The sequence below is a fragment of the Oncorhynchus nerka genome, linkage group LG15 (assembly GCF_034236695.1).
Source record: "Oncorhynchus nerka isolate Pitt River linkage group LG15, Oner_Uvic_2.0, whole genome shotgun sequence".
Lineage (NCBI taxonomy): Eukaryota > Metazoa > Chordata > Actinopteri > Salmoniformes > Salmonidae > Oncorhynchus > Oncorhynchus nerka.
Genome location: NC_088410.1, coordinates 71,024,399 through 71,039,398, shown reverse-complemented (window position 1 = coordinate 71,039,398; position 15,000 = coordinate 71,024,399). Strand labels below are relative to the sequence as shown.

General features: G+C 48.9%; 1 protein-coding gene across 4 annotated transcripts in view; it reads left to right on the top strand.

Moving 5' to 3' along the window:
• The window catches only part of LOC115119488 (forkhead box protein P4-like), a 180,648-nt gene that overhangs the window by 103,430 nt on the left and 62,218 nt on the right, over window positions 1-15,000 (top strand). For 2 of the 4 annotated variants that reach the window (XM_065001867.1, XM_065001869.1), the window contains exons 4-6: window positions 65-187; window positions 9,000-9,086; window positions 14,635-14,776. In XM_065001867.1, the coding sequence (XP_064857939.1) occupies window positions 65-187; window positions 9,000-9,086; window positions 14,635-14,776 (352 nt within the window). Of the gene's footprint in view, window positions 1-64; window positions 188-8,993; window positions 9,087-14,634; window positions 14,777-15,000 lie in introns of all 4 variants that reach the window. The other 2 variants (XM_065001866.1, XM_065001868.1) reach the window with 1 other exon arrangement.

The following is a 15,000-nucleotide window of genomic DNA, read 5'->3' as shown; positions in this document are numbered from 1 at the left end:
GTCATGGAAGTGGTTTTGTACACTCAGTGTGTATGTCACCCTCTCTGTGGTCCTCTCCCTCCAGGTGCCAGTGTCCATGACTATGTTGGCCCCCCAGATGATCAGTCCTCAACAGATGCAGCAGATCCTGTCCCCTGCTCAGCTACAGGCCCTGCTGCAACAACAACAGGCCATCATGCTACAGCAGGTAACACACACACACTCATATGACATGAACACACACTCCTTGGCGGGCTCAGTCCCAGCCCAGCATGTTTAGATGTGTCTGTGTGGAGGTGCTGATACACTGGCTGTGATTGAATCCTCTGGCACAGTTACTGAGAGCTTTGAGGCCTTTGAACAGAGTGTAACACGCAAACACACACAGATATACAAATGTGCACACACACACACACACACACAAAAGCTCATACTTTCCAATTCTCTAAAGCCTGTATAGTGGTTGAACACCTCCCTATCAGTGAGCATAACCAAAGTTGACAACATAAACAAGCGTTTATGTCCTCAACGTGAAGCTCAGCCACACACACTCCTTGTGGTCAGCGAGAGCTTATGTTAGCTGTCCTGGTTCTTGATTGGTTAGGGGTGTGTGATGAGGTGCTGTGATCTGGGTGTGTGTTGGGGACTGGAGTGTGTTTGTTCCGTTGGTCGACATGGCAACCGATCTTACCTAGCGGGCGACATTACACGTCTGTCAAATATTTAACACACATACACATAACTCACAGTCACATACAGTATACAGAACACACACTACATGACTGTCAAATATTTAACACTGCACTGCCGTGGCTAGCACCAAACACCCCCCCCAACCTTCTCACCTCACACACATACAGAAATGTGTCCACATACACACTCAAAAAGGTACACACACACCTTATACAAATACGCACACAGGCATGTACAGCAGTGGAGGCTGCTGAGGGGAGGACGGCTCATAATAAAGGCTGGAACGGAGTCAATGGAATGGCATCAAACACATGGTTTCCATGGAAACTTTGTGTTTGATGTATTTGATACCATTTCACTGATTCCGCTCCAGTCATTACCACGAGCCCATCCTCCTCAATTAAGGTGCCACCGACCTCCTGTGATGTACAGACACAAACACACAGGCCCACAGATATGCACAGAGATCCACTCAAACAGGCCCACAGACAGTACAGACACACTCAAACAGGCCCACAGACAGTACAGACACAAACACACAGGCCCACAGACAGTACAGACACACTCAAACAGGCCCACAGACAGTACAGACACAAACACACAGGCCCACAGACAGTACAGACACACTCAAACAGGCCCACAGACAGTACAGACACGCCCACACAGGCCCACAGACAGTACAGACACACTCAAACAGGCCCACAGACAGTACAGACACGCCCACACAGGCCCACAGACAGTACAGACACACTCAAACAGGCCCACAGACAGTACAGACACGCCCACACAGGCCCACAGACAGTACAGACACGCCCACACAGGCCCACAGACAGTACAGACACGCCCAAACAGCCCCACAGACAGTACGGACACACTCAAACAGGCCAACAGACAGTACAGACACGCCCACACAGGCCCACAGGCAGTATAGACACGCCCAAACAGGCCAACAGACAGAACAGACACACCCAAACAGGCCCACAGACAGAACAGACACACTCAAACATGCCCACAGACAGTACAGACACACTCAAACAGGCCCACAAACAGTACAGACACGCTCACACAGGCTCACAGACAGTACAGACACGCCCACACAGGCCCACGGACTGTACAGACACGCCCACACATGCCCACAGACAGTACAGACATACTCCGTCTCCTGTACATGCTTAATAGACTGCAGCTATTAAAAGTGTGGAAATAGAGCAATAATTGCTGTAGAGCCAGGGCTAGAACAGACAGTGCATTTAACACACACACACGCACGCACGCACGCACGCACGCACGCACGCACGCACGCACGCACGCACGCACGCACGCACACACACACACACACACACACACACACACACACACACACACACACACACACACATCCAGGGCTTGAACAGACAGTAGATTTAATAAGGAAGCATTTCTCTAGGCCACTATGAATTGCAGTGGGAAGATCTGACAGACTGGATGGTAATGGAAATATGCTGTCTCTCTGGGAATGAGACGGTTAAGGACTCACACAGCTCATTTTACTCTTAACGAGGAGAGAGACGTTGGGGGTGAAACACACTTGTGTAAGGCCACTTTACCTCTGCTTTTAAAACCACAGAGTTTAACACGACTCTCCCACTTAATTAAACACACTGTCTCCTAGTCTATATCAGCAAATCAGCCACTTTAACACACACACACAGAGAGAGACACACACTATTTTCAGCAATCAGAGACCATATCAGTCATCGGAACATTACATTTCATGTCTCCATGGAGACTTTGCATTGTGAGTGGTATTGTGTGTGTGTGTGTGTGTGTGTACCAATGTGGGTGTATATATATGTGTGTGTGTGTGTGTGTGTGTGTGTGTGTGTGTGTGTGTGTGTGTGTGTGTTTATATGTGTGTGTGTATGTGTGTGTATGTGTGTGTGTGTGTGTGTGTGTGTATATATGTGTGTGTGTGTTTTAACCTTTAAGTTTCCTCTAACCTTTAATTACACCACAGCTGATCTGGCTCTTTCTTGGTGTGTTAGTCAAGTCAAGGTCACAGTAATAGGCTGGCGAGGTGAGTGGCTCTCTTAATGCTGCAGAGCCACTGAATCAAATCATTAAAAAGACCTTAATTATCACTTAATTATTCCCACAATTCTCCAGCTTCAGCCTAGCGTGTGTGTGTGTGTGTGTGTGTGTGTGTGTGTGTGTGTGTGTGTGTGTGTGTGAGCATGTGTGCGAGCGTGCGTGCGTGAGTGTGTGTGTGCATGTGTGTGTGCGTGTGTGCATGTGTGTGGCCAGCCAGTGACGCGGAGAAGAGAGATTAACTCCGCCTTTGGAGTGTGAAAAGAAGGAGGGACTTGCACACACACACACGCACACACACACACACTCCCCTGTTGTAGAGACAGGCGGTCAGAGCACGGAGCTTCCTGGTTAAATGACTGATTACTTAGTCAAACAAACAGAAACAGGCTGTGGTTAGTCAGTACTAACAGTAACAGTCAGCAGGACAATATGGCTCCTTCTTATCACCTCTCCATCTGATCTGAAACACAGGATGGTTGAAAACAATATGGCTTCACTTTCTACTTCACTAGGCTAGTAGTTCACATCAGACTATACAGATACACCCTTTCTACCTTCACTAGGCTAGTAGCTCACATCAGACTATACAGATACACCCTTTCTACCTTCACTAGGCTAGTAGCTCACATCAGACTATACAGATACACCCTTTCTACCTTCACTAGGCTAGTAGCTCACATCAGACTATACAGATACACCCTTTCTACCTTCACTAGGCTAGTAGCTCACATCAGACTATACAGATACACCCTTTCTACCTTCACTAGGCTAGTAGCTCACATCAGACTATACAGATACACCCTTTCTACCTTCACTAGGCTAGTAGCTCACATCAGACTATACAGATACACCCTTTCTACCTTCACTAGACTAGATGTTCGCATCAGACTATACAGATACACACTTTCTACCTTCACTAGGCTAGTAGCTCACATCAGACTATACAGATACACCCTTTCTACCTTCACTAGGCTAGTAGCTCACATCAGACTATACAGATACACCCTTTCTACCTTCACTAGGCTAGTAGCTCACATCAGACTATACAGATACACCCTTTCTACCTTCACTAGGCTAGTAGCTCACATCAGACTATACAGATACACCCTTTCTACCTTCACTAGGCTAGTAGCTCACATCAGACTATACAGATACACCCTTTCTACCTTCACTAGGCTAGTAGCTCACATCAGACTATACAGATACACCCTTTCTACCTTCACTAGGCTAGTAGCTCACATCAGACTATACAGATACACCCTTTCTACCTTCACTAGGCTAGTAGCTCACATCAGACTATACAGATACACCCTTTCTACCTTCACTAGGCTAGTAGCTCACATCAGACTATACAGATACACCCTTTCTACCTTCACTAGGCTAGTAGCTCATATCAGACTATACAGATACACCCTTTCTACCTTCACTAGACTAGATGTTCGCATCAGACTATACAGATACACACTTTCTACCTTCACTAGGCTAGTAGCTCACATCAGACTATACAGATACACCCTTTCTACCTTCACTAGGCTAGTAGCTCACATCAGACTATACAGATACACCCTTTCTACCTTCACTAGGCTAGTAGCTCACATCAGACTATACAGATACACCCTTTCTACCTTCACTAGGCTAGTAGCTCACATCAGACTATACAGATACACCCTTTCTACCTTCACTAGGCTAGTAGCTCACATCAGACTATACAGATACACCCTTTCTACCTTCACTAGGCTAGTAGCTCATATCAGACTATACAGATACACCCTTTCTACCTTCACTAGACTAGATGTTCGCATCAGACTATACAGATACACCCTTTCTACCTTCACTAGGCTAGTAGCTCACATCAGACTATACAGATACACCCTTTCTACCTTCACTAGGCTAGTAGCTCATATCAGACTATACAGATACACCCTTTCTACCTTCACTAGGCTAGTAGCTCACATCAGACTATACAGATACACCCTTTCTACCTTCACTAGACTAGATGTTCACATCAGACTATACAGATACACCCTTTCTACCTTCACTAGACTAGATGTTCACATCAGACTATACAGATACACCCTTTCTACCTTCACTAGGCTAGTAGCTCACATCAGACTATACAGATACACCCTTTCTACCTTCACTAGGCTAGTAGCTCATATCAGACTATACAGATACACCCTTTCTACCTTCACTAGGCTAGTAGCTCACATCAGACTATACAGATACACCCTTTCTACCTTCACTAGGCTAGTAGCTCATATCAGACTATACAGATACACCCTTTCTACCTTCACTAGGCTAGTAGCTCACATCAGACTATACAGATACACCCTTTCTACCTTCACTAGACTAGATGTTCACATCAGACTATACAGATACACCCTTTCTACCTTCACTAGACTAGATGTTCGCATCAGACTATTCAGATACACCCTTTCTACCTTCACTAGACTAGATGTTCGCATCAGACTATACAGATACACCCTTTCTACCTTCACTAGACTAGATGTTCGCATCAGACTATACAGATACACCCTTTCTACCTTCACTAGACTAGATGTTCGCATCAGACTATACAGATACACCCTTTCTACCTTCACTAGACTAGATGTTCGCATCAGACTATACAGATACACCCTTTCTACCTTCACTAGACTAGATGTGCGCATCAGACTATACAGATACACCCTTTCTACCTTCACTAGGCTAGTAGCTCACATCAGACTATACAGATACACCCTTTCTACCTTCACTAGGCTAGTAGCTCACATCAGACTATACAGATACACCCTTTCTACCTTCACTAGGCTAGTAGCTCATATCAGACTATACAGATACACCCTTTCTACCTTCACTAGACTAGATGTTCGCATCAGACTATACAGATACACCCTTTCTACCTTCACTAGGCTAGTAGCTCACATCAGACTATACAGATACACCCTTTCTACCTTCACTAGGCTAGTAGCTCATATCAGACTATACAGATACACCCTTTCTACCTTCACTAGGCTAGTAGCTCACATCAGACTATACAGATACACCCTTTCTACCTTCACTAGACTAGATGTTCACATCAGACTATACAAATACACCCTTTCTACCTTCACTAGACTAGATGTTCACATCAGACTATACAGATACACCCTTTCTACCTTCACTAGACTAGATGTTCACATCAGACTATACAGATACACCCTTTCTACCTTCACTAGGCTAGTAGCTCACATCAGACTATACAGATACACCCTTTCTACCTTCACTAGGCTAGTAGCTCATATCAGACTATACAGATACACCCTTTCTACCTTCACTAGGCTAGTAGCTCACATCAGACTATACAGATACACCCTTTCTACCTTCACTAGGCTAGTAGCTCATATCAGACTATACAGATACACCCTTTCTACCTTCACTAGGCTAGTAGCTCACATCAGACTATACAGATACACCCTTTCTACCTTCACTAGACTAGATGTTCACATCAGACTATACAGATACACCCTTTCTACCTTCACTAGACTAGATGTTCGCATCAGACTATTCAGATACACCCTTTCTACCTTCACTAGACTAGATGTTCGCATCAGACTATACAGATACACCCTTTCTACCTTCACTAGACTAGATGTTCGCATCAGACTATACAGATACACCCTTTCTACCTTCACTAGACTAGATGTTCGCATCAGACTATACAGATACACCCTTTCTACCTTCACTAGACTAGATGTTCGCATCAGACTATACAGATACACCCTTTCTACCTTCACTAGACTAGATGTTCGCATCAGACTATACAGATACACCCTTTCTACCTTCACTAGACTAGATGTTCGCATCAGACTATACAGATACACCCTTTCTACCTTCACTAGACTAGATGTGCGCATCAGACTATACAGATACACCCTTTCTACCTTCACTAGGCTAGATGTTCGCATCAGACTATACAGATACACCCTTTCTACCTTCACTAGACTAGATGTTCACATCAGACTATACAGATACACCCTTTCTACCTTCACTAGACTAGATGTTCGCATCAGACTATACAGATACACCCTTTCTACCTTCACTAGACTAGATGTTCGCATCAGACTATACAGATACACCCTTTCTACCTTCACTAGACTAGATGTTCGCATCAGACTATACAGATACACCCTTTCTACCTTCACTAGACTAGATGTTCGCATCAGACTATACAGATACACCCTTTCTACCTTCACTAGACTAGATGTTCGCATCAGACTATACAGATACACCCTTTCTACCTTCACTAGACTAGATGTTTGCATCAGACTATACAGATACACCCTTTCTACCTTCACTAGACTAGATGTTCACATCAGACTATACAGATACACCCTTTCTACCTTCACTAGACTAGATGTTCACATCAGACTATACAGATACACCCTTTCTACCTTCACTAGACTAGATGTTCGCATCAGACTATACAGATACACCCTTTGATTCTCCAACAAAATGGCCGCTGCAGAACACCTGTCCCACCACCCCCATCCCCATCCCACATGTACACACACCCCTCTGCTCAGACTGTTACCTCAGTGATAAGTCAGGCAGCCCATAAATAACATGGGTCTGTCTAACATCTGTCTCTGGCGCTATGGCGACGCCCTTGACATGCCAGGTACTGTAGGGCACCAAGATTTACGGGACGCCTCAAACCTCACTACACCCCCCCTTGCCCTGTATATACACCCGCCCACCTCTGTCCAGGTGTTTCAGGTGAACATTAAATAACTCTTTTTAAAGGAAGAAAGTTCACACTGACGGCTATGATCGTCTCTCCATGGCTTCGGCAGCACATCTCCCCTAGAGGGACAGAACACTCCTGTTGGGTCATGCTACTGCATCTCTCTAACTCATTCACCCTTTTACCACGTAAGAGTCAACATTTTATCTAGAAGGACGTGTGTGTGTGTGTGTGTATCTGATCATGCTAGTGGGTTTCTCTACACCCCCCGTTGAGAAGGCACTTCCAGCAGCTTCCCTGCACACATTATATACTTATACACATTGCGGTAACGTGTACCTGCTTTAGTTGCTGGGAAAACTTGTTGTCTGGTAGTTTGTCTGTAAAGCTTGTCTCGCTCAGAGGCACAACAATGACGCACGGCCTTCATGGAGATGCAGAAGAGAGAGAGAGCAAAAGAAACTGTGTACACCATATATCACACATGCACACACACGCACACGCACACCGCCTCACTCTCACTGCTCTCTGTTATGCTTTGTGTTTCTGCAGCTAAGCCTAAGGTTTTCTTTCACAGCAGGCTTTTGAAGATTGAAATGTTGTTGACTCAATTGTCTTCCCTTTTCTCTTCCCCCCTCTCTCTCCTTCCTTCTCTCGCCCTCCCTCGCTCTCTCACTCCCTCCCTCCTTCCATCCCTCCCTATTTCCCCCCTCTCCATCTCTCCCACCGTCTCTCTCTCACTACCTCTCTCCCCCTTTCTCCCTCCCTCCTCCCTACACCCTCTCTCTCCCTCACTCCCCCTTTTCTTTCTCTCTCCCTCCCTCCCTTCCTTCCCCATTTCTCCCTCCCTGCCTTTCTCCCCCTCCATCCCTCCCTTCCCCATTTCTCCCTCCCTTTCTCTCTCTCTCCCTCTCTCCCTCCCTTCCCCATTTCTTTATCTCTCTCTCTCTCTCTCTCTCTCTCTCTCTCTCTCTCTCTCTCTCTCTCTCTCTCTCCCTCCCTCCCTCCCTCCCTCCCTCCCTCCATCTCTCTCTCTCTCTCTCTCTCTCTCTCTCTCTCTGTCTCTCTCTCTCTCTCTCTCTCTCTCTCTCTGTCTCTCTCTCTCTCGCTCTCTCTCTCTCTCTCCCCCTCCCTCCCTCCCTCCCTCCCTCCCTCCCTCCCTCCCTCCCTCCCTCCCTCTCTCTCTCTCTCTCTCTCTCTGTCTCTCCTCCCTCCCTCCCTCCCTCCCTCCCTCCTCCCTCCCTCCCTCTCTCCCTCTCTCTCTCTCTCTCTCTCTCTCTCTCTCTCTGTCTCTCTCTCCCTCCCTCCCTCCTTCCTTCCCTCCCCCCTCCCTCCCTCCCTCCCTCCTCCCTCCCTCCCTCCCTCCCTCCCTCCCTCCCTCCCTCCTCTCTCTCTCTCTCCTCTCTCTCTCTCTCTCTCTCTCTCTCTCTCTCTCCCTCCCTCCCTCCCTCCCTCCCTCCCTCCCTCCCCGTCCCTCCCTCCCTCCCTCCTCCCTCCCCCCTCCCTCCCTCCCTCCCTCTCTCTCCAGCTACAGGAGTACTATAAGAAGCAGCAGGAGCAGCTGCATCTTCAGCTTCTGACTCAGCAGCAGCAGCAGGCTGGGAAGCAGGCGGCCAAAGAGGTGAGACCCCTACGGAGCAATGTTATCAAGCGCACTTACAAGCACACTCATACACAGTTGAAGTGGCCAACACGTCAGTTAGGGGATTGTGGAGTATGTAGGGCACATGGAGGTGAAGTGCTGTAACTTACAGAGCGTTTGTACTGGGGCAGAGCGCACACCTCTTCCACCCTCCTCTATTCATCCTCCACTTTCCCTATCTCCTACTGTCCTCTTATCCTCTCCTTCTCTCCTTTCCTCCTTCTCTCCTTTTCCGGTCTTCTTGCCTTTGTTGTGTAGTCTGGCTCTCCAAACAGGAGTTATAGTAGTGATGGAATATATGTCATTGTTCTGCACTAACACACCATGGTAAACCTCACTGATAGAGAGCTCTGCGTTAATAGAGCATAAGGATTCATTTACATGGTTTCTGCGTTATTTCTTGTGTGTGTGTGTGTGTGTGTTTGTGTCCGCGCGCGTGCGTGAAGCCTGAGGTAAAATCCTTTTGTCGACTCACTATCGGAGTTGCCTGTCAATTAACCCCCGCAACCATTGATAACTGTGCCAACACACACACTCCTCCACCAGGTCTAACCACACTAACAGGGATCCCGGTAGGTTTCAAGCAGGATCACAACACATAACGACAAAGAGCATCCAACAGATCACACCAGATTACTGTCATAGAGGGTGTGTTGGGAGGGGGCTTTGGTTCCATTTAGGCTTGTGAGTTGTCAGAGGTGTCTAAGAGAGCAATCATAAAGGGATTCTCTCACAAAAAACAAACACACACACATATACGTGTTCATATTCCCCATCCAATCTTACACACATAGAGTACATGTTCCCCATCCAACCTTACACACATACACTCTCCCCATCCAACCTTACACACATACACTCTCCCCATCCAGCCTTACACACATACACTCTCCCCATCCAGCCTGACATTTTCAGAGAGTAGAGGAGGGATGTGGCAGGGGCAGAGAAAAAGAGAATAGTGAGAGAGAGAAAAATGGAGAGAGAGGGGAGAGAGAGGAGAGAAGGGGGAGAGAGGGGAGAGAGAGGGGGAGAGATGGGGGAGAGAGAGGGGAGAGAGAGGAGAGAGAGGGAGAGAGAGGAGAGAAGGGGAGAGAGGGGAGAGAGAGGGGGAGAGAGAGGAGGAAGGGGAGAGAGGGGAGGAGATGGGGGAGAGGAGAGAAGGGGAGAGAGGGGAGAGAGAGGGGGAGAGATGGGGGGAGAGAGAGGGAGAGAGAGAGGAGAGAGGGGAGAGAGAGGAGAGAAGGGGGAGAGAGGGGAGAGAGGGGAGAGAGAGGAGAGAGAGGGAGAGAGAGGAGAGAAGGGGAGAGAGGGGAGAGAGAGGGGAGAGAGAGGAGAGAAGGGAGAGAGGGGAGAGAGAGGGGGAGAGAGGGAGAGAGAGGAGAGAAGGGGGAGAGATGGGAGAGAGGGGGAGAGATGGGGGAGAGAGAGGGAGAGAGAGGAGAGAAGGGGGAGAGAGGGAGAGAGAGGAGAGAAGGGGAGAGAGGGGGAGAGATGGGGGAGAGAGAGGGGAGAGAAGGGAGAGAGGGGAGAGAGAGGAGAGAGGAGAGGAGAGAAGGGGAGAGAGGGGAGAGAGAGGAGAGATGGGGGAGAGAGAGGAGAGAAGGGGAGAGAGGGGAGAGAGAGGGGAGAGATGGGGGAGAGAGAGGGGGAGAGATGGGGGGAGAGAGAGGGGAGGGGAGAGAGAGAAAAATGGAGAGAGAGGGAGAGAGAGAGAAAAAATTGAGAGAGAGGGAGAGAGGGGGAGAGAGGGGGGAGAGATGGGGGAGAGAGAGGAGGGGAGAGGGGAGGGAGAGAGGGGAGAGAGGGGAGAGAAGGGGGAGAGAGGGGAGAGAAGGGGAGAGAGAGGGGGAGAGATGGGGAGAGAGAGGGAGAGAGGGGGAGAGAGGAGAGAAGGGGAGAGAGGGGAGAGATGGGGGAGAGAGAGGGAGAGAAGGGGAGAGAGGGGAGAGAGAGGGGAGAGAGAGAGAGAGAAGGGGGAGAGAGGGGAGAGAGGGGGAGAGATGGGGGAGAGAGAGGAGAGAAGGGGAGAGAGGGGAGAGAGAGGGGGAGAGATGGGGGAGAGAGAGGGGGAGAGATGGGGGAGAGAGAGGGGAGGGAGAGAGAAAAATGGAGAGAGAGGGGAGAGAGAGAGAAAAATTGAGAGAGAGGGGAGAGAGAGGGGAGAGAGAGGGGGAGAGATGGGGGAGAGAGAGGGGAGAGGGGAGAGGGGAGAGAGAGGGGGAGAGAGGGGAGAGAAGGGGGAGAGAGGGAGAGAAGGGGAGAGAGAGGGGAGAGATGGGGGAGAGAGGGGAGAGAGAGGGGGAGAGAGGGGAGCAGGTAAGAAACAGAGAAGACTTCTAGGGAGCTCGTGGCCTCCAGAGACCATTGTGGGAATCGCATGAGGAGGCTCGGCCTAGATCTCCCCTCTTTTCTCCCTCCCACCTCTCTCATCCCCCTCTCCCTGTGGACCCTCTCCCCCCTTGCCTACAGCGGTCAGCCAACTCGACCGTGACCAAAGCAAACCAGTTGTGGTTGACTTGCATGTAGAGACCGTGTCTGATTCCTTTTCTATTTTTTTTTTACTCCTGTCCAATTCTCCGGTTATATTTTTCCTGTAACAAGCAGACAAGTGCAAACACTGGTCACACAGACACAGACACACACACACACACACACACACACACACACACACACACACACACACACACACACACACACACACACACACAGACACACACACACTCACACACACACACACACAAAGCTGATGTGTGATGGCTCACCGCTCCCACTGTTGTGGACATATATCCTCCCCTATGTACAGCTAAAGCCTGATCTACAGTCTAACTCACTGCCTTATAACAATCAATAGTCCAATGCCTCCAGCAGTACAACACTGGTGGTTTTCTTCTCTAGCTGGTGGTTAATTGAATGGTTAATGTCATTGATTGGCCAGAGTCTCCACTCACCTGGTGTCCCAGGTCTGAGAGGAAGAAAGAGAAGCAGCACTGCTGAGGACCTCGAGGCCCGGAGGTGCTCACCCTACTGGTTAGAATGGGTATGGCAGGTAGGTTACATAGGCCTACATAGGTCACCTACTTATCAAGTGCCTAGGGCATAGGGGTTAGATGAAGGGCCTAGGGGATACATTTATGGGAACTACAACACGTGAGTACGTCAGTCCTTCTTAACCTATTCTGATGAATAGTTGTAATAATAATAGACACATCAATTGGATGAATGGATAGATTCATTGAGTAAAAGCTCTGTGTGCTCTGCTGGTCACTCAACAGATGAAAGAGGGAGTGAGGGATGGAGTGAGGGATGGAGAGAGAGATGGAGTGAGGGATGGAGTGAGGGATGGAGTGAGGGATGGAGAGAGAGATGGAGTGAGGGATGGAGTGAGGGATGAGAGAGAAATGGAGTGAGGGATGGAGTGAGGGATGGAGAGAGGGATGGAGAGAGGGATGGAGTGAGGGATGGAGAGAGGGATGGAGTGAGGGATGGAGTGAGGGATGGAGAGAGGGATGGAGTGAGGGATGGAGAGAGGGATGGAGTGAGGGATGGAGAGAGGGATGGAGAGAGAGATGGAGTGAGGGATGGAGTGAGGGATGGAGAGAGGGATGGAGTGAGGGATGGAGAGAGGGATGGAGTGAGGGATGGAGAGAGGGATGGAGAGAGGGATGGAGTGAGGGATGGAGAGAGGGATGGAGAGAGGGATGGAGTGAGGGATGGAGGGATGGAGAGAGAGATGGAGTGAGGGATGGAGTGAGGGATGGAGAGAGGGATGGAGTGAGGGATGGAGAGAGGGATGGAGTGAGGGATGGAGAGAGGGATAGAGTGAGGGATGGAGAGAGGGATAAAGAAAGGGAGAAAAATACAAATCTCCCCTGTGCATTTTTTAACATGTGTGTGTCAATGACTGACTTTTTGACCCCTCTGTATTCTCTGAATGTTCCAGTCGTTGTTTTCTGTGTAGAAGTGATTGCTGCAAGAGTGTGTGACTGGTGCATTGGAGCTGGTCAGAAGTCAGCTTAATGAAGTGACTGTCTGTCACACTAGACGTTTGGGACTGGCAGTGTGTGTGTGTGTGTGTGTGTGTGTGTGTGTGTGTGTGTGTGTGTGTCTGTGTGTCTGTGTGAGTGTGTGTGAGACTGGCAGGCTCAGACAGTGTGTGATGTGCTCATAAATCACGTTGACAGCCTGTTACTGCGCTAGCTTTGGCCACTCAGCCGCGGCTAATGTAAACAGAACACACACACAATGAGTTAAAGAACCACTAGCATGTCTCTGGAGAGAGAGGGTGAGATAGAGGGAGGTGGGGGGGAAGATGGACAGACAGTACCAGGGAGAGATGGACCAAGGGAGGGAAAGTGTTGAACGGTACAAGAAAGCTTTAACAGCTTTTAGGTGGATATCAAGAGCTACAGATAAGGCCAAGAGGTTTTCCTGACCACATGACTAGACCAGGAAAAACTCTAGGTCCTGGTTACATGGTCAGGAAAATATCTAGCTGTATACACTAAAGTACATTGTGCTTGGTCTACGACAAGGTTGTTGAGTGTGTAGTTGTGACAGAAGTCAAGACAACAAGTGTAACATTGTAACTGGCGGGTCAGAGTCTCCTGCTGTTGGACTTCTCTTCCCTCTCTGGAGGGAATGCCTGTTGTGCTGACACAGTGACCCTCTGCCTCCCTATATATACACACACACACAACCTACCTCCCCAGACGCCCAGTCTGGCAGGAAGTGACCTTGTGGCCTTCCTGTGAGTTCCTCCTGTCTGTTCAAAGGCTCGTCGGCCGCTGCTTGCTCTCTGATAGAAAAACCTCTATTTATTTATTTTTCCACCCCTCATCTCCTCCTCTCTCTCTCTCTCTCTCTCTCTCTCCCTCTCTCTCTCTCTCTCTCTCTCTCTCTCTCTCTCTCTCTCTCTCGCTGTCTCTCTCTCTCTCTCTCTCTGTTCCTCTCTCTCTCTCTCTCTCTGTTCCTCCCTCTCTCTCTCTCTGTTCCTCTCTCTCGCTGTCTCTCCCTCTCCCTCTCTCTCTCTCTGTTCCTCTCTCTCTGTTCCTCTCTCTCTCTGTCTCTCCTCTCCTTCTGTTATCTGGGGAAGATAAGGGCCATCTCTCAGGGGGGACATCAAACAGTGTAACACAGGCTTGGTCCGGCACCGACAGGGAAACCAGGAAAGGGGACATTTATCACCGTGACACGCACTGACGTTATCGCCACATGCCATGTAGTCTGTACCACTCACCCCTTCACCTCCTCCCTCCATCCCTTCCTTCCCTGCTTCCATCTCTCTCTTTCCTCAAGAGTCCCCATACAACAGATTCAAGTTTTGGGGTCACAGTTTTACTTTCCAACACTGCTAGTCTGTGTGGAGTCTTTCAGACTCCATTTTACAATGTACCTGAGATGCATTGATGGAATGGGCTTCCTTAAACCTTAATACAAATGCTCTCCAATGGAGTGGGGTAGAAATACTGGGAAATACATTTTAGAGTTTTATCAACACGTAAGTACTTTCTCTCTCTTCTCTCCACAGCAGCAGATAGGTAACAAGCAGTTGGCCTTCCAGCAGCAGCTCATTCAGATGCAGCAACTTCAACAGCAGCACATCCTCAACCTGCAGAGACAAGGCCTGGTCTCCCTACAGCCCAGTAACCCCATGCAGAGCCTGCAGCAAGGTACACACACACAACCTCACCTTTACCCTTACCTCTCAAATCCCATGACTTCCTTACCCACCAAATTCCCCCTCCTCCATACCTCCCTACTAGACATAGAGGTCCCGTTGCCAGTTGGTGGGAGTGTTTTAGTGCAAATAATGACAGTACTTAATAGCTAGCACTGCCCTCAGCCCAGCCATCATCTCAAGCTGTGTGCACACACTCACACACTCACACACACA